This window comes from Meriones unguiculatus, chromosome 8 (genome assembly GCF_030254825.1).
Source record: "Meriones unguiculatus strain TT.TT164.6M chromosome 8, Bangor_MerUng_6.1, whole genome shotgun sequence".
NCBI classification, from domain to species: Eukaryota; Metazoa; Chordata; class Mammalia; order Rodentia; family Muridae; genus Meriones; species Meriones unguiculatus.
This window is the reverse complement of record NC_083356.1, coordinates 22,580,503-22,599,203: the sequence shown is the minus strand read 5'-3', so window position 1 is coordinate 22,599,203 and position 18,701 is coordinate 22,580,503. Positions and strand designations below refer to the sequence as shown.

Here is an 18,701-nt window from a genome sequence, read left to right as displayed (position 1 = left end):
AAATCTGTGAGGAGGCTGGTCAGCCCCTCAGTGGCCACAGCAAAGGCAAAAGCAAAGGCCAGCCATGAAGGGGTTCCCAGGCAATGCCATGTACACAGCAGAAAGCCAGCAGCAATGGCTCCTAGGTCTACCTTTTGACCTGGCCTCTATTACACAGCCAGCCAGCTGAGTGTGCACATTTGCCAAATGGGGGCAAAGATAATCTGAGCTACAGGACACGCCAGTAAATTCTACTATCCTAAAGCAGCCAGACACATTTCAAGGGCAACCAAGGCAGGCGTGATCAAGGCTCTCCTCACTCCTGACTTTTGGTGACTGAATAAGGACTGTAACAGCAGACAGTGCCAGGCACTTTTCTGAGAATTTTACATGCCAATTCCTCTAATCCCATTAAACTCTGTTGTGGCTGAACATGGAGCTGTCTTATCCAAAGTCATTGAGTTAGTGTGCCGGTGAGAAACATTCCACCCAAATCCCATGGCTGTTCTTTGGGGATGCAAGTAATCACAGATCTGATCTAATCCAGGTCAATCATGACACCACAGTGCTGAGAGAGGGCTCAGCTATGAGCTAGGTAAGATGGCATCCAGCCGGTCAACAGGCCCATAGTTTGGGGAAGGGATCAGGGAGGGGCTGACTGGTGACCTCTGAGGTACTTCTGTGCCATTCTAAAGTCAAAGTCTATGATCCTTTGAGTGGTTCGGGGCAGCATATGCCTGTAATAACTGCTACTGAAGAGGCAAGAACATTGGACGTTCGAGACTGGCTGGGCAACTTGGCAAGACCTTCCTCCCGCCCCCCCCTCCCCAAAAAAAAGGCTGGCAAAACAGCTCAGGGGATAAAAGTGTCCATGAGGACCCGAGTTTGATTGCTGGGACCAATATGGTAGAAGGAGAGAACTGATTCCCACAAATTGTCCTCTGAACTCCCCATGAGAGCTGTGATGTTTACACGCACGCACACACTAAATACAAATTGTGACTAAGGGAACTGGGGAGCTGGCTCAGAGGTTAAGGCTGCTCTTCTAGGGAACCAGATTTGATTCCCAACACCCACATGGTAGCTCACAATCTGTTGCTCTGGTTCCAGGGAATCCGACACCCTTCTGGCCTCCACAGGCACTGTACCCTCACAGTATGCAGGCAAAACATCTGTACACATCAAATTTAAATTTTAAATTTTTGAAGAAAAGTACAAAGAGAGTTGGGGCTGGGACTCCGTGGCAGAGCACTTGCCAAGCATACACAAAGCCCTGGGTTCAATCTCTAGTACAGGACAGTGGCAGGCACCTGCAATCCCAGAGCCTGGGGAGGCAGAGGCAGGCAGAGCTCTGTGAGTTCGAGGGCAGCCTGGTCTACAAAGCGAGTCCAGGACAGCCAAGGCTACACAGAGAGAAACCCTGTCTCGAAACACCAAACCATGCTAAAAAAGACCAAAAAACACATTTCTAGTACAAGACCAAAATTCCCACTAGAGAGAGCCCAACCCAGCAGTGATCCCAGCATTTACCAATCAAAACTTCTGATTACGACATCCTTTGAAGGAACAGCCTGTGAGCCAACCTTCGGAGCTTCCAGCCTTTAATGACTCAACATCGAGGTCACCCACCCAAGAAGCACAGCAGCCCTATCTGGTCAGATCCAGAAGGTCTCCAGGTCTGGCTGAACAGAAAGCTAGAGCTGGGGACAGGGGGCTGGGCAACAGCTTGGGCGGCTTGGTAACACACGCTCTGGTCATTTCTTTAAAAAACAACGAACTTGCTAGTTCAGCCCAGGGAGCTGTCTCCCTCCCCAGGCTAGACTCAGGACTAGGCCTAGGAGGCATAGAGTATAAGCAAGGCTTGCCCTCAGGAGCTTCCAGACCAGCCAAGCAACCTGACAGCCCGCAAGCCCTGGACATGAAGGCTGAGGCACCACGGAGATCAGAGACTTCCCTGGAGGCAAGAAGGTGACACCTGGAGCAATTTGCCTGCAGGCTTGGGAATCTTTAGCTTCCTAAGGCTCACCTAGCAGAGCGGTACACACCGCCAAGCCACGGTAAACAGACACACAAGAATGTTCTGGGTAGGACCTGATGGTGGGAAAGAAAAGGGTCAGGACCAAAAAGAAGGAAGGCATCGCATGCCTCACACATTAGGAGGCCAGGTCTACCCTAGTGTTTCCAAGGATGCACCCCAAGGATGGTCCTTCCCTAGAATCTTGTCCCCTGTTGTGCAAACACAGGCCAGCAGCCTTCCTGTTAGGAAAAGAGGGGTACGGAAGGAACCTGGCCTGCCATCTCATCTCCCCATCCACAGCCCACGGAGGAGCTGGGATTCCAGTGGGGGTGGGAGGTGGGGATGCGGAATCAGTAGGACTTCTGGATTGAGTAAAGCGGCTGCTTGCTCCCAGTGAGTGCCCACTAGGTGCTAGGCCTGTGCTGGGTATGTCTGGAGCAAAGGGGATACCTTTGAGAAGGAAGCTGGTTGTCTGTCTACACACAGTAGGCACTCAAGTAGTGTGGCTTTGAACTGGTGCTCGGGGTTTCCTGTAGCATCTCCTCCCCCCTCCTAAAAGCTGAAGGATGCACACTGGAGTCAGCTTACTGAGGCCCACGGCCTCTCTTGCCCTATAGTAACTAGCAGTTATGAGCACCTACTATATACCCAGCCAAGTGTTCCAAAGAGAAAACTTCTATTGGGTTCGGGGATTAAGAGCAGCACTTGTAGTATCACTGCCTGACAAGAAGGAAGGGCAGGGACCGGGGACATTGACTAGGAGGAATAGAAAGAGCTTTAAAACTGAGGACAAGTGGGGACAGGGACAGGGACTCTAAGGCTGAAGAGCAGGCCGGGGTTTCTTGTTTACCGGTGGCATGAGGACTGGTCCAGGAGAGTTGTCCCACCAAGCCACTATACACAGTGAATGTAGAACTTTGGGGGACTGATCCAAGGGTCTCTGATGGTTCCAAGTACCCCAAGTTCCCAGCCAATGGTGCAGCAGGCATGGGGGATAACCAAGGGAGAAGGCCTGTCCTTTCTAGGCAGCGTCTTTTCCCTTTAAGGGAGCAAAGGTTGTTTATACCCAGGCCGGTGGTGACAGGAACGGCTTACCTGCTTCCCGCCACCCGCCGCCGGGCAGGGTGCGGGGAAGGAGGAGCCCGCACTCAACTGTGGACTGCAGAGAGACAGACCGACACTTGCCAGGCAACCAGCCGGGGGGTCGCTGGGGTCCGGAAACCGCGAGAAAGCTAGACTCCAAACTTGGAGAAAGGAGTGACCTGGGGGCCGGGGGGCGGAGTCGTGAGCGGGGGAGGAGAGCGCCAGCGCCAGCACCAGCTAGAGGAGCGCGGCGGCCCAGGAAGCCAGAGCGCCGCCCACCCATCCGGGGCGAAGCGCGCGGGGAAGCAGGCTGGGCCGGGGGCTGCCAGCCTCGACCCCCACGGTGACTCCTCGCTACCCGCCCGGCCCGTTCCCAAGATGATGAAGAGGCAGCTGCACCGCATGCGACAGCTGGCCTACACGGGCAGCTTGGGACGGTGAGTGTCACCCCCTTTCAACCCTGCTGTCGCCCCGCAGGACCTGAGCGGGCGCAGGAGAGTGGGGAACCGGTCAGGGAGGTCGAGGACGTCTGGGCAGCGGCCCTCTGGCATGCCAGAGCCCTGACCTCGCTTCCTGGCGTCTGAAGCCACCGTGGTCGCACCGACAGGCATAGCTGGCTTTTGCCGCGGGTGAGGAAAGGCACCTCCATTCCTAGTTGGTGAGGGTGCAGAGAGCAGAATGCACCCTGGGCCAGGACGCGGCCCGGAGCCTCGTTTGTCCCCTCTGAACAATGGGAACAGTTAGTTAGCCCTCTCTAACTGCAGGGTGGGGGAGGAACCGAGGCGATCCGGGGCCCCAGACCCTGGGGGAAGGGACTGGCAGTGTTCTGGCCTGGGGAGGAGGGGCCTGCCCTGCGCTGGGTGTACGTCCCCTCCCCCAGCCCAGGGGCCTCTTGCCGTTTGGTCCTGCTTCTGCTTTCCTCAGGCTCAGGTAGAGGCACCCGCCGGTCTCCTCGGTCCCCAGCTTCAGAACTATGGGAGCGGAAGTTTGGGGAGTTTCTCGGAGCTTTTCTCTCTACCCCTCTTCCCCAACCCGGGAGTTCCCCATTCTTTGGGCCCAGAGTATCCAGAAACTTGATCCAGACCTGCTGACACAAACACCTGCATGTACTTAGGAAGCCGGGCCACCTTTGCTCTGAACCCATGTCCCTGGGCGTCCCTGGGACCCACCCACAGCTGCAGCCTAATGTCGTGTGCCTGTGGGCCTGGCCACCCCGGAGACCAGCTTCCACACTTCCCGTTCTGGGGGCCAGTGTAGGCCTCCTCTTTCCGGGGCAGGCAAACAATTTGGGGGGATGGGGAGACGAGAAACTTTTCCTCTGTTGTCCCAAAAGCTGGGCCCTGGGTAGCTCCCTTCTGACTTTTCGGTGTCATGGGTCCACCCTCCCAGGGCACAGTGCAGGGTGGAGGAGGAAGCAGGCATGCATCCTCTTACCACCCGTGGAATGCGCGCCAACTACGATGGAGGCTGCCCACCCGGGCTTGGTGGGTCCTGGAAGCAAGTGGGGCCCAGGGTAGAGGGTAGAGGGGGCTGTGGGTTTCCTAACCCAAACTGGCTCAGCAGAAGTCCCCCTTCCCCCCTCACCCCACAGCACCCCGGAGACTGCAGAGTTTTTGGGTGAGGACTTGCTGCAGGTACGTGCCTGGGCGGGCTGGGCTGGGAGGCAGGCCCGTGCAGGCTGTCAGGGCTAGCAGGCGGGGACAGCAGTCAAGGGCCTGGTTGAGTCATTCCTTGCTGGCCAGGGGAGCCCCAGGAGGGAAGGGAACAGTGAATCTTGTTCCCCTCACGATCTGTCGCTCCCCTGTACCTCCCAGGTAGAGCAGCGGTTGGAGCCCGCTAAGCGAGCAGCCCACAATGTTCACAAACGGCTGCAAGCCTGTCTGCAGGGCCAGAGCGGGGCTGACATGGACAAGCGGGTGGTAAGTGGGGGTCTCAGGGAGGAGAGGCCTGGGTAGTGAAGGATGCGGCCCGGAGTGAGGCCCTCTGGGACGGCAGCTGCATCTGATGTTTGCTCCCAGCAGGCACGCCCCCAGGCGGGCTAGGTGGGCGGAGCTGGATGGAGGATGCTCAGTGTTTCCCCAACAGGCACCATTTATTGATTCCTGCCAGACTGTTGCTAAGACCGCTAATGCGTTGTCTCCCCACTGCTGGCAGCAGACCTGGCAACAACAGTCCCCTGTACAAATCACTTGGGCATAACCGGAAACCGAGACCTAAATTTACTAGCCCAAGATCACACAGTGACAAAAGTGACCCTGTGGGCCCTCTGATTGTACACGTAGTGTTTTCTATAACTCCTGGTGGAAGTAGGGGGTGGTTAAAGATTCGAGTGCCCGAGCTGGAGGGTTGGCTCAGCAAAGCACTTGCTCTTGCAGAGACCTGGGTTCAGTTCCCACCGCCCACCAGGTTCACAGCTACCCTCCTCCAGGGGACCCCGGCACCCTCCTCTGCCCTCTGAGGGCATCAGGCGTGGCTGCCCTCCCTTCGAAGAGCCTGGGTGTGAGGCAATAGGGAACCTTGGAGAGCATGAGCTGGAGGGTGACCAGATTAACCACATGCGCTATGATTCAGGGAAGGAGTTAGGGCCATCTCACCCCAACCCCTAGCCACAAGGCCAGCTCTCCTCTTGGCAATGGTGTCAAGACAATGGGACAGCTTCCTGTTCCCCAGCTTCGCGGAGTAGTTTCCTAGTCTTCCTGAGATTGATCGCTCCTGGTCCAGTCCAGTAACTTCTGGGGTCGGGGGAAGGACCCCAGGTAGGCAGGAGATGGTAAATGAATGCATGTACTCCCGCGTGGGTTGGGGGTGCGCCCCCCCCCCCCCCGTCGTCATTCAGTTTCCACTCTCACCCGTAACTGTGGACCTGTGGAGTTGCCTTTTCCCTCTGCTGGGGTGTGGGTGCTCCAGTGCTCTGGGCTCAGGCTGAATGGAGGAGACCGGTAAAGTCAGGCTCGCTTGTCTTCCCCTTCCTTCAGAAAAAGCTTCCTCTCATGGCTCTTTCTACCACGATGGCTGAAAGCTTCAAGGAACTGGATCCTGATTCCAGCATGGGGTGAGCATGGATGGGGCCTGGCTCTTCACCAGAGGGGGTCAGGAAGCGATGAGGGTGGGGATCAGATCAGCCAGGGTGTCTGCATCAAAATGACGGAGCTGGGAGAAATGTCCATGGCAGGAAATCAGGAAATGGAGAGGCAGGGACCTTCAAGTGTTTCTTGGTGGGAGGGTGAGGGGCCAAGGGAGCCTTGGCCTATTGGGCTGTCTGTCCACAGGAAGGCCTTGGAGATGAGCTGCGCCATCCAGAACCAGCTGGCCCGAATCCTAGCCGAGTTTGAGATGACCCTGGAGAGGGATGTCCTGCAGCCGCTCAGCAGGCTGAGCGAGGTGACCCTGCACCCCTCCCCGGGCTCCAGCTGCCTTGGTCTCCTGCTCCCCCTGTGCCCTCCAGACCCCTGAACCCTCCGTGTGCCTGCCCTCAGGAGGAGCTGCCTGCCATCCTCAAGCACAAGAAGAGCCTGCAGAAGCTGGTGTCCGACTGGAACACCCTCAAAAGCAAGTGAGTACCTGAGCCTTACGTCAGGGCCCATTTGGGTACTGTGGCCATGCAGCTCTTTGGGAGCACATGTGGTAAAGGCATATATAATTTGAGGGTGTCCCTTGTGCTACAGGTGACCCCAAAACTAGGAAAACCACTAGTCTGTGAGATCCCACATGGCTCTAGGACTCCTCATTCTGGAGCTGAGTCGTTGTGATCACCAGGAACAACAGCAGAGGGAGCCCTGGAGCACTTTGGCCTAGTCAGGGAAGAAGCCCAAGGAAATTCTATTTTGCCTCTGTAAACCCTAGAATCCTGTGTGATTACATGTATGAAGGGGACCCTTAGCTCTGGCCATGCAGTGGGGCAGTGACTACCCACCTTGGGACCCTCCCCAGGCTCAGCCAGGCAGCCAAGAACTCAGGGAGCAGTCAAGGATTGGGCGGTGGCCCAAGCAGTCACGGCCACACCACCACTGCCAACAAGGTGGAGACGCTGAAGGAAGAAGAGGAGGAGCTAAAGAAGAAGGTGGAACAGTGCAAGGTGAGGTCCCTTGGGGCATCCGCGTGGGTGTCGTGTCCATTTTACAGAATGGAAAATTGAAAGGCACAGAAGGGACACGACTGGCTGAGGCAGCACTGAGTTTTAAATCCCGGCGGTTAGGGGGTCAGAGTCTATGGAGGGGTCACTACCCGGGATCTCTGACGTACTTATCATGTTCACTAACTGGGATGTGGTTGTTTACTGGACTCTTTAATATTTACTGAGTGAATGAATGGTGTTTGCTGAATGAATGAATAGAATTTGTATGATGACTGACTTTTGAGTGTTTGCTGGGTAAGTGAATGAATGAATGAAGAGTGGTGTTTGCTGAGTAAATGAATGAATGGTGTTCATGAAGTAAAAGAAGAATGGACGAAAGAATGATTGCATGGCCAATAAGAACACATTGTGTTTAGGATCTGAGGACCCACTGGACGCTGTAAAGCCTCAGGGATTTGAGTGGGGTCCTGTGGGCTGACCCCGACTGTAGACCCTTGCTTCAGTATGTTGTCAGCTTCCCTGCCCAATTCCTCCACCTCACCTGTTTCCTCCCTTCTGCCCGCAAGGATGAGTACTTGGCCGACCTCTACCATTTTGCCACCAAGGAGGACTCATACGCCAACTATTTCATCCATGTGAGTTCGTGGTCCAGATCCAGCCACCTGAAACTCGGGGCGGATGCTAGGGAGAAGGCCCTCTGGGTACCCCCTCGTGAGGATGATGGGTGTCTGTTCTGGAGACCCTGAGGAAGTTTCCTTCCCTCACTTCTCCTGGGGGGGGTGTCCCTTGTCCCCACAGCTCCTGGAGATTCAGGCTGACTACCATCGAAGGTCACTGACCTCACTCGACACAGCCCTAGCTGAGCTGAGGGACAATCACAGCCAAGCAGGTGGGGACACGAACGAGCCCGTCTCACACCTCACGGCTCCGGGCGGCGCACACCTTTAACTCCTGCACTTGGGAGGCGGAGGGCAGGAGGATCTCTGGGTTCGAAGCCAGCCTGGTCTACATTAGAGCGTTCCAGGACAGCCAGGATACCCTGTCTTGAAAAATAAAAGCAAAAGTCTCCTCCTTCTCCTGAAAGGCAGTAGGGAGCCATGCATGAGTTTGGGAGCTGGGAGAGGGCAAGCTTGGATTAATCCGCGCCAGGCTTGGATTAGGTCTCTTGAGGGCCGGCTTTCTTCTGCTATGGAGGATGGAGAAGTCCTAGGACAGGAGCCAGGAGACCTGCTAGAAGGTTGGGATCTGGACTAGGCAGCACAGTGGAGGTGGGCAGATTGAGGAGGTAGGCTAGAAGGTTGTGTGTGTGCCACCGAAACGGGAGTGGAAGGTGGATTCCTGGATGGGCCCTGTCTGCTCTGGCCCTACTGCCTGGGGCAGGAAGAACCAGGCTGCTGATGTGTCTCATTCCCACAGACCCCTCCCCCTTGATGACGGCCGCCCCCTTCTCCAGGGTATATGGGGTGTCCCTGAGAACCCACCTGCAAGAGCTAGGTCGTGACATCGCCCTGCCCATCGAGGCCTGTGTCCTGTTGCTGTTGTCAGAAGGCATGCAGGAGGAGGTGGGAGCTGGGGCACGGGGGGTGGGAGTGGCAGGGCCCCAAGCTGCCCCCATGCTGGCACCCACAATTCCCCTCTCAGGGAGGCCTACCTTTTCGTTGTTGAACTGACTCTGAGTCACTGAACAGCGGGTGCTTGAGAATCTGTACTGCAGAGTCTGAGTATCCATTTCCTGGCCCTAGGTGTTGGGGGAGGGGATCCCTATTGTACTACAGATTCCGAGCATCCGTTTGCTGGCCCTAGGTTGTTGGGGTCCCCTCCTCATGGGCTGTGGCAAGAGGAGAGACAGTCATATGAGGAACCAGGGGTCCTCGGTCCACTCCTTTCCCACACTGGCCCTTAGGTGGAAAATTACCTCACCTTGAGTGGCTTGTAGGCTCCTTACCAACCATACTGAGCCAGCCTTTACCCTCCACCCCTAACAAGACTGCTGTTCCTCACCATTCTCCTGGCCCACACACTTCCCAGCTCAGAATTCCAGACCTTAGCCAGGCTTAGTGGTGTGCACCTGTAATCCCAGCAATCTGGGAGGCAGAGGCAGGCAGATCTATGTAAGTTTTGAGGCCAGCCTGGTGTACAAAGTGAGTCCAGGACAGCCAAGGCTACACAGAGAAACCCTGTCTCAAAAACAAACAAAAAAAGAATTCCAGACCTTGAGAGTTGGGAGGGTCCATAGACACCGTAATGATCACTGACCACCAGGCCAGCAGGGATACTGCAGCCCAGCAGCCTGCCCTGCCTTGCCCTGCCCTCTGTGATCCATGAGATGTTCCTTCTTGCACCCTAGGGCCTCTTCCGTCTGGCTGCTGGAGCCTCAGTGCTGAAGCGCCTCAAGCAGACAATGGCCTCAGATCCCCACAGCCTAGAGGAATTCTGCTCAGACCCCCATGCTGTGGCAGGTACCTGGTCCACTAGGAGCTCAAGCAGTAGGTGGGAATGGGGCAGAGCCGTCTAAGGTAAAACTGTCAGGGTTTGGCTTTAATGCTGCTAGAGAGAGAGCTTGGGGCCCTTAGGAGTTCCTAATGCAGATCTCTGATGAACCCTCTGAAATCTGTTTTGATATGTTTTGTTATGAGGACAAGACTGCCAAGTACTGTGTTAAAAGGGGCTGTGACCCAAAAAAAACGATCATACTTAGGCATGTTAGTATGAGCACAGGGCGGGGGTTCCCTCCAAGTAGAGAGAGCCGGGTCCATGGGCATGTAGAGGTCAGATTCGGGAGGCCGCCTTAGGCCTTCCCCTGCCTTGTTTCAGGTGCCCTCAAGTCGTATCTCCGGGAGCTGCCAGAGCCCCTGATGACCTCTGAACTCTATGACGACTGGATGAAAGCAGCCAGGTGAGGAGGTGGGCCAAGTGGGGAGGCGAAATCTCTGAAAATGTGGCCCTGGGCTGGTTCATTAGTGGCTCTCTCTCCTCAGCCTGAAGGAGCCCGGGGCCCGCCTGGAGGCCCTACATGACGTTTGTAGCCGCCTACCCCAAGAGAACTTCAACAATCTCAGGTGAGCCCTGGCCCATACATACACACCCTGACACCCCCACAGAGCTTTGGGTCTGACTCTAGCCTGTGCTGTGCCTGGACACAGAACCTCAGCTATGACGTCCTGTTCCTGTCTTTTACACTAGACCAGATACCAGAATGGACTAACCCAGTCAGGGGCAGTGAGTGGCTCATGCCCGTAATGCCAGCATAGCACAAGGAAGGCTGACACGGGAGGCTGAATTTGAGGCCGGCCTAGGCTACAGAGTGAGACCTTTCCTTAAGGAAAGAAAAAGCACAGCTGGGTTGGTGGTGGCGGCAGCAGTACTCGACTTTAATCCCAGCACTCAGGAGTCAGAGACAGGTGGATCTTCATGAGTTCAAGGCCAGCCTGGTCTATAGAGCAAGTTTTAGGACAGCCAGGGCTACACAGAGAAACCCTGTCTTGGAAGAAAAACCAGAAGAAAAAGGAAAAATCAGGCTGGGATTCGGAGTCCTTACCTAGTATACCTAGCATGTGCTAATAAAACAGGACTTCATTTAGGGAGCCAACTCCTGAATAATGACACAGAGACTTTTTTTTTTTTTAAGATTTATTTATTTACTTATGTTAACAATGTGTACATCTCCACACCAGAAGAGGGCGCCAGATCTCATTATAGATTGTCGTGAGCCACCACGTGGTTGCTGGGAATTGATCCCAGGACCTCTGGCAGAACAGCCATGGCTCTTAACCTCTGAGCCATCTCTCCCTCCAGCCCCCATACAGAGACTTTTGTCAATTATTAATGCTCGTCCATAGCTTAAGCTTGTTTCCAACTAGCTGTTATTGTAAGTTAAGCCCATTTACGTTCATTTATGTTCTGCCACGTGGCTTGTGACCTGTCCTCAGTACCAGCACCTGTTTCTTCCTCTTTTCTGCCTCAGATTCCTTCCCAGAGTTCCCATCTCTAGGAAAAGTCCTACTTCTCTTTCCTGCCATTGCTGTTGGCCATTCAGCATTTTATTTTATTTCATTTTTATTTTTGTTTTTGTTTTTTCGAGACAGGGTTTCTCTGTGTAGCCTTGGCTGTCCTGGACTCGCTCTATAGACCAGCCTGCCTCTGCCTCCCCCAGTGCTGGGATTAAAGGCGTGCACCACTGCACCCGCCATCCAGCTCTTTATTAAACCAAACAGGTGAGGAAAATGTATATTTACAAAACAGAGACAAAGTCCGCCCTGTACTCGGCTCTCTGCAGGGACAGAAATACAAAGACCATCTTTACCCAGTGCATAAAAAGATCACCCCAACACAACATACGAAGCCCTGGGCTTGATCCTCAGCATGCCATGAGCTGGAGGTGTTGGTGCATCTGGGTTTGCAGTCACAGAGGCTTGAAGATCAGAGCTTCATGCTATGTAGAGTTTGAGGCCAAGCTGGGTTATGAGACTTTGTCCAAAAGCAAACAGAAAATCCTCTTGAACCTGTGAAACCATATTGCCTGGCTGCAAACTCCACCCCATGCCACTCCGTGGCCCTGGGCAGGCAGTTCAGGGTTAGCACTGGAGAGCGTCCGCACTGCCTTTGGCAGACAGAAGATTCTTGGCTTAGCTCTCCTTATATACTCTGGGCACCTAGTAAATAAATCAGGGAACTTAGCTAGTAAAAGCGTAACCATGCCCTGTGGTATCTGTTCCCCTCTGGAACCCTAGGGTAGGGAAGTTCTCGGGCCTTTAAGGGCACCAGCGAGCATTCCGTGACCCTCTCCCACCCATCCAGATACCTGATGAAGTTCCTGGCACTGCTGGCAGAGGAACAGGAAGTGAACAAGATGACACCGAGCAACATCGCCATTGTCTTGGGGCCCAACCTGCTGTGGCCTCCGGAGAAAGAAGGGTGAGCAGCACCAGGACAAAGAGCCTGTCCCCAGCTGGTCCCTGGCTGCCGATTTCCCCAGGCATCGGTTCTCTGTCCCTGCGAACAGTCCTGCAGCTGCTGTGAGGGGCAGCCTGAGGGTAAAGGTGGTGATGGGGCACCTTTGGGTGTCCCTACTCCCCCTAATCCTTTCCAACACCCCAACACTGGGTAGGAGAGAGAAAGGGTTAGTGGGAGAGGAGGTGCAGTTCTCTTAGCTGCTTCCTGCTGCTTAGGGTCGTCGGGTCCCTTAGAGCCAGTCCCATCCTCATTTCAGGAGATCTCCAACTTCTTGTCTCACAACAGCAACCAGGAGCAGCCTTCTTTCTCAGAGCGTCCACACGCTGTGGGCTCTGGTATTTATTCTCTCCCAAGTCCTCAGATTTAAACTACCTGCAGCTGGCAAAGCGCTCCTCTCAGAGCCCGCACAAAGTAAATAGTCTGCTGCTGTGGACCGTCTGAATCAGTCCCACATCCCACACCTGGGACCCAAACAAAAACATGTTTATATCCACAACACTCCCAACTTTCCAGACATGGCCTTGGAGAGTCGCTCTCTAGCTTTTCACTTCCTGTCAACTGGGGAGCTGGGGAGAGATTATGCAAATTCTAAGTGTGTGTGAGAGGGGGAAGGTGCTGAAGGAATTAGATGGGAGATGCTTCACAAACCATAAGGTTGCAGTGATACCTGAGACTCATCATTACTTTCCAGGCCACAGGTGGATGACAAGGTTTTGTCCCGAGTGCTGAATTGTAGTTGCTTGGTGGGGACGATCCATCCAAGAACAGTGGGGAAAGTGCCCAGAATTCATTAGTGATGTCTGTCACAGCTGAAGGAGTGGCGGATGGGGGATGTGAGCTATACATCTGCCATCCACCGCACAAGCAAAGTCACACAAGGTTGGGGTCACTAAAACTCTTGTTCTCTTTTGTGCCAGGGACCAGGCCCAACTGGATGCGGCCTCTGTGTCCTCCATTCAGGTGGTGGGTGTGGTCGAGGCGCTGATACAGAATGCAGACATCCTCTTCCCTGGAGGTGATGTCCTTTACTTTGTATCATTTCTAGTCACCTCCCACCCAGTTCCTGGACTCCTCCCTAGTCCCTGATTGCCCCACGAACTCTCTGTATAGCTTAGAGGAAGCTGTTCCCCACCCCACCCTGCCACTGGGGCTCAGTTTCTCATCCCTGACGTGGGAACAGTGCTGCCTGACCCGTGGGAGCAGGAAGGCGAAGGCAAAGAGTGGTCCCATAGTTTTCAGGGAAAGAGTGTAGCCCTGGCGAAGTGTAGCTGGTGAAGGCTCTCAACTTGGCACCTGTTCATTCCGCCTCTAGAAATCAACTTCAGTGTATCAGGCATCTTCTCAGGCCTGGCCCCCCAGGAGAAGGTTAGTAGCCAACGGGCCTCAGAGGAATTGCCACCTGCTGCTGTGCCTACGCCAGCTGCCACCCCAGCCCCAGCCTCGGTGCCTGTGAAAGAAAGGTAAGGGCCAAGCCACATGAATGGACTGCTACCGGCCACAGAGGCATTAGTCTGTCCCTGAGGATGTAGGAATGTAGTTTGTGGTATTTGTCATGTAGATCTGGTCCTCCGGGTTGGAGTAGGTGGAAGGAGCCCATTCTCACCTTGAACATGTGCCCTTCTACAGCACCTACTATGCCGGGCATTGTTCACGCCCTGGGAACCTAGGGAGTTGGGAGGGGAGGGTTGGGATTTATAACTTTCCTGGCTCTGATCCTGTGGGTCTGGAAGGGCTCTAGACACAGAACCGTGGCCATGGACTCCCTCAGATGAGGCAGGCGTATGGCACAGCCCATGCCTTGGGGCAGGGAGAGTGGACGTGTCCATCTGCATTCCTGTGAAGTCAGGCTGGGTGCGCGCTCAGGAGGGTGAGGTGGTTTACAGGCAGTGTGGCGACTGGGGCAGTCGGGTAGGAGAGGCAGGCCTCCCTGGGGAGAGGGCCAAACCGACCTTTAGGAAGCCAGGCTCTTTCAGCTGTTGCTCACACACTCTCTGACTTCTGTTGGCAGAGCATCCCCTAAAGAGTACAGGGAGGTCTGAGGGGGCGGCTTGATGGGTAGAGTACTTGCCTAGCGTGCAGGAGGGCTGGGTTCAAGCCCCAGCACTGCATACAGTGGGCATGGGGGTACTTAATCAGCACTGGAGAGGTGGAGGCAGAAGGACCAGGAGTTCAGGACCATCTTTGCCTACGTGGATAGTTCAAGGCCAGCCTAGGCTACACCAGACAGTCTCAAAAACAAAGAAAACTAATCCTCTGGAAAGCCAAAGGCTTGCTTCCCCTCCCACTCTGGCCCTGTGGACTCTTCCACGGATTATACCACAGCCCTGGGTTTTTTTTGCTAGTTTGCTCTCTGTTGCTTGGAAAAACAGCATGACCAAAGAAACTTGCGAGGGGAAGGGTTTATTTGGCTTACACTACCAGGTAGTTAGTTGTCTGTTACAGAGGCAGGGTCTCAAGCAGGAACAGAGGCCAGGAGCTCTGGAGGTCACTGCTTACTGCCTTCTGTGCCCTGGCTGGTACTCAGCCAGCTTTCTTATGCAACTCAGGAGCACTGTCCAGGGACAGCACGGGCCCACAGTGAGCTGCTCCCTCCCACATCAACCAGCAGTCAAGACAATTTCCCACCGACGTGGCCACAGGCCAGTCCGATGTGGGCAATTCCCTCAGCTGAGACTCCCTCTTCCCATGTGATTATGGTTGTATCAGGTTGACAATTAAAATTAACTAGGATGGGCTTAAGAGACACGAACCCCATCAGTACCAGAAGTACCTACTAGAGGGACTGAGACCGAGGACAAATTCTTGACATAGCCACAGGCAGCTGGGGGACAAGTCCTTCCACCCAGCCGTCTGGAGTCACGTGGGATTCTAGATTTCCAGGAGATGGTCAAGCTTGACTGTTGCCCCTCTCCTTCCCTTGACAGGACAGAGTCTGAACTGCCCAAACCAGCATCCCCCAAGGTCAGCAGGAGTCCCGTGGAGACAGCTGCCTCAGCAGAGGACATGACTCGGAGGAGTAAGTTGGCTATGAGGTAGAAGAGATGGACAGTGGGAAATCCTTTTCCTCCTGGAAATCCTTTTCCAGGTTTGCTGCCTAGCACTCAGGACCCAGATTCCAGCTCTTAGTCCTTGGGTAGTTGATGCTGCCTGGCTGAGCCTCAGCTCCTTCCTCTGCAGTAGAGCTGTAACTGCCCTGACCTTGGAGAGCTTCGTGAGCTGGTACCTCGGGGGCTGTGCAGGGTTCTGGCACACAGAAAGTGCCAGGGAAAGGAAGTCGGTGTAAGTGTGGTCCAGAAGCCCAAGGACTAGAAAGGACAGGGCCAAAAGTATATTTAAAGGTAGAGGGAAGAGAGGGGTTTGGGAGGAGCCTGGAGGCTCCTGACGTCCCCTGGCACACGAATATGTCATTCTGGCCCAGAATGAATACGTAAGAGGCCAAGGGTCCACGTGGGAACTGGATCACTGGAGAGTCCCTGCCCTCCCCAGGGTTTACTAAGCTGGGTGCATCATGTGTAGCTAGAAGAGCAGCAGAAGTTGCTGGCCACATGCCCGAAAGATGCGGCACTGCCAGAGTCACCCAAGCTGGCCCCAGCAGCTGTGAGAGGTTGGGGTGTCGACCCCCCCATCTTACCAGTGAGGAAAGAGGCCCCAGGATGCAAATCAGCCGCCCCAGACACCCCAGTCCACCAAGCCAGGGAATTCTGACCTCAGCTCCAGCTAGTCCCCACCTTCTCCAGCTGCCTCACGAGGCTGGAGCTTGCCTGAGGAGCTGGGGCTTCTAAGACGAAGGCAGGACCCATGTATCAACGGGGCCAGGCCGCATTTATATACTCAGTAGATGTGATTGATGCCCATTTGATGCCCCGACTGTGCTAACCAGCGGCCATTTAGGGTTTATATTCTAGGGAGCGACACAAGATAAAAATGGACAAGACAGTTTCAGAAGGCAAGTCCTCTGAGGCCAGTTTTACTGGGAAAGGTGACCACATAACTGGGGTGGGGCCTGGGTCTCTACTTAAGCTGAGATGTTGAGGATCACAGAGAAGTGAAGAGACGTAAATGATGAGGACCCACTGTAGAAAGAGACACCCCCCCTTACACACATACAGAAGGAATGTACAAAGGCCCAGACACTGGAACCCCTAATTTTCCTCTGTTTCACTTTCTCCACAGCCAAGCGCCCAGCACCAGCCCGGCCTACCATGCCACCTCCCCAGCCCTCCAGTGCACGCTCATCCCCTCCAGCTCCACCCTTGCCCCCTGGCTCTGGCAGCCCTGGCACTCCTCAAGCTCTGCCACGCCGTCTGGTGGGAACCAGCCTCCGGGCCCCCACTGTGCCTCCGCCATTACCTCCCGCTCCTCCGCAGCCTGCCCGGCGCCAGAGCCGGCGTTTACCAGCCTCCCCAAGCCCAGCCTCCCCTGGCCTAGTCATTTCAAACATGCCTGCTCAGATAGACCAGGGAGCGGCTACAGAGGACGGAGGAAGCTCTGAGGCTATAGGTGGCCATCCCAGCCCCCCAGCTCTGCCACCCCAGCCCCGGCCCAGGGGTCTTGCCTCAGAGACAGATTGAGCAGGCCCCTCCTGCCTGACAAGACCTCAGTGTCCCCTCTCTCCTTCCCTTCCTTGCCCTCCCAAGACAGCCCTTGCCCTGTGCCTAGGTGCCTGCTGGGTCAGCCCCCATGGCCAGGAGGGCTCAGGCCATCCCTCTACTTTCTGACCTATTCCTCTTTTCACTTTGCGCTTGGGGCCTCCCCCCTGACTCCCCACTCTCTGGCACGGTCTCAAGGGAGCTACCAGATGGAAGGACGGACCTGCCTGTTCCTACAGGACATTTATTTTTCTCTTGCCAATGTATTTTTGTAAGGCTCGTAAATAAATTATTTTTAACAAAACTGGAGCAACTGGCCAAATGAAAGCTTTCTCTCCTGGAGATACAGAGTCTGCCTCCTTCCTGGTTTGAAGAGCCCTGTGCTTGGCGCTTTCTCAGAGCTGCTTATCTGAGAATGGGTCTTACCTGATAGTTTCTCTTCAAAGAAATAGCGCCATCTGCAGGTGAAGTTACTGAGGCCAGGGAGAAGGGACTGCACAGGCGATGGCCTGCAAAGCCTGGGCGTGAGATGAAGTAAGGGAAATTAGCTCTGAAGTCTGGGTTCTTTCCCCCACCCAGGGCGATTTGCTCATTGTCTCAGGACCATGGCTTCCTCCTCTGGGACAGTCTAGCAGTTCCTCCCTATGTGTTCTGAAGACAAAGAGCTCACCCTGGCGAACAGCCCATTCAGCTGTACACCTGAGGAACTTTTGGGACTGGGCAGTCAGAAGTGACAGAAATATTAGCCTAGAAACCCTATTTGGTAGCCTAGTTACAGGTGGGGTTTGCTGGAGGAGGAAACAGAGTCATCCTGACGCTAGCCATGTGAAAATGCTGAAGGAAAAGGTAGGGACCTTCCAAGCCAAGGAGAGCAGCTCACAAAAGGCATAGAGAGCAGAAAATAGTTGGGTCTTAAAGGAATGGTTTTCCCTTGGTCTCTTAAGTTACTCTGGGGGTTAGACAGCTACAGTTCTGCTTAGAACCACAAAATTGAAGCAGGCAGTGGCTTTTACTCTCAGCACTCAGGCCAATCTCTTGAGTTCGGGGCCAACCTGGTCTACAGAGTGAATTCCAAGACAGAGCTAAAACGGAGAAGCCCTGTCTCAAAAAAACAAACCCCCCAGAATTGCGACAATACAAATACCCATCCATTCCTGGTCTCCACACGTTGGTTATTCAAAGGCTTTCCAGATTAGAAGGCCCCAGCTACAAAATGCAGCTGAGATCACACCATCAACAATGCAGGCAACGAATCGGCTCTGGTAACAAAAAGAATACCCTGTGCTGTAAATAAATAAGTAAATAAACAAGTCTTTGGGTTCCAGCCTTCTGTCCATGAATTAGATTTTTGTTTCTGGTATTTGTTTTCCACGGGTTTCTGTGGCTCCCTGGCTGTCCTGGAATTTGCTCTATAGATCACGCTGGCCTGGAATTCCAAGATCCCCGTGCCTCTGCCTCCTGAGTGCTGGGATTAAAGGCATGTGCCACCACCACCTGGCTAGAATGTTTTAAAATTTGAGTGCGTGGATGCTCTTACGGAGGTGAGAAAACTTACAGGAGTATGTTCTCTCCAGTGTGAGGTCCCTGGAGATGGAACTCAGGTCCTCAGCCCTGGTGGCAAGTCATCTGCTGAGCCATCTTGCTGACCCTGCGCCCGTGTTTTTGAAATCATTTATGTAAAACCATCGAAGTGTACAATAAAGGTTATACATCTTACTAAATGTAAATTATAACAACAAAAAACAAGTTCCCCGGGAATAGCCCAGACAGAACCTGCGAAGACAAGCATGATGCAGCTTTTGCTCCACCATATCCACATGTTTCTCAGGACTTGCTCAGAATCCAAGCGTCAGTGGTTCCGAGGGCGACAAAACGACATCTCTTTCGGCCTCTTGTTTTCCTCCTAGCAACCAGCTGGCCTACGCTTCTAATTGGCTGGGAAGAGCGCGGCTCCAAACCAGGATGGCCCTCCATTGGCCCCCTCTTCCCGGTGGCGGCCGCGGTC

The 18,701-nt window shown here is 54.4% G+C and overlaps 1 protein-coding gene across 6 annotated transcripts; it reads left to right on the top strand.

Moving 5' to 3' along the window:
• Positions 1 to 3,266: 3,266 nt before the first annotated feature.
• On the top strand, positions 3,267 to 17,005 carry Sh3bp1 (SH3 domain binding protein 1). Of its 6 annotated transcripts, none has more exons than XM_021654017.2 (18): positions 3,267 to 3,516; positions 4,671 to 4,713; positions 4,894 to 4,998; positions 6,055 to 6,131; positions 6,349 to 6,460; positions 6,556 to 6,632; positions 7,010 to 7,154; positions 7,721 to 7,789; positions 7,953 to 8,043; positions 8,571 to 8,716; positions 9,502 to 9,613; positions 9,969 to 10,050; positions 10,133 to 10,213; positions 11,952 to 12,068; positions 13,025 to 13,122; positions 13,420 to 13,567; positions 15,032 to 15,121; positions 16,884 to 17,005. In XM_021654017.2, the coding sequence occupies exons 1-18, from the start codon at positions 3,458 to 3,460 to the stop codon at positions 16,969 to 16,971; spliced, it is 1,740 nt and encodes a 579-aa protein (XP_021509692.1). In that variant the 5' UTR covers positions 3,267 to 3,457; the 3' UTR covers positions 16,972 to 17,005. The 6 variants fall into 6 exon arrangements, with proteins under 6 accessions (XP_021509692.1, XP_021509687.1, XP_021509688.1 ...); XM_021654012.2 differs by having other exon boundaries at positions 3,278 to 3,516; positions 15,032 to 15,123; positions 16,281 to 17,005; XM_060389077.1 differs by lacking the exon at positions 3,267 to 3,516 and adding an exon at positions 3,579 to 3,708 and having other exon boundaries at positions 15,032 to 15,123; positions 16,281 to 17,005.
• Positions 17,006 to 18,701: the final 1,696 nt, after the last annotated feature.

Bases quoted from the DNA above. Each gene is read 5' to 3' on its own strand.
- Sh3bp1 (XM_021654011.2), top strand. From the start codon at position 4,451: ATGGGTCCACCCTCCCAGGGCACAGTGCAGGGTGGAGGAGGAAGCAGG. The intron at 4,564-4,670 runs GTGGGTCCTGGA...CTCACCCCACAG, and splicing joins AGGCTGCCCACCCGGGCTTG to CACCCCGGAGACTGCAGAGT. The intron at 7,790-7,952 runs GTGAGTTCGTGG...TTGTCCCCACAG, and splicing joins ACGCCAACTATTTCATCCAT to CTCCTGGAGATTCAGGCTGA.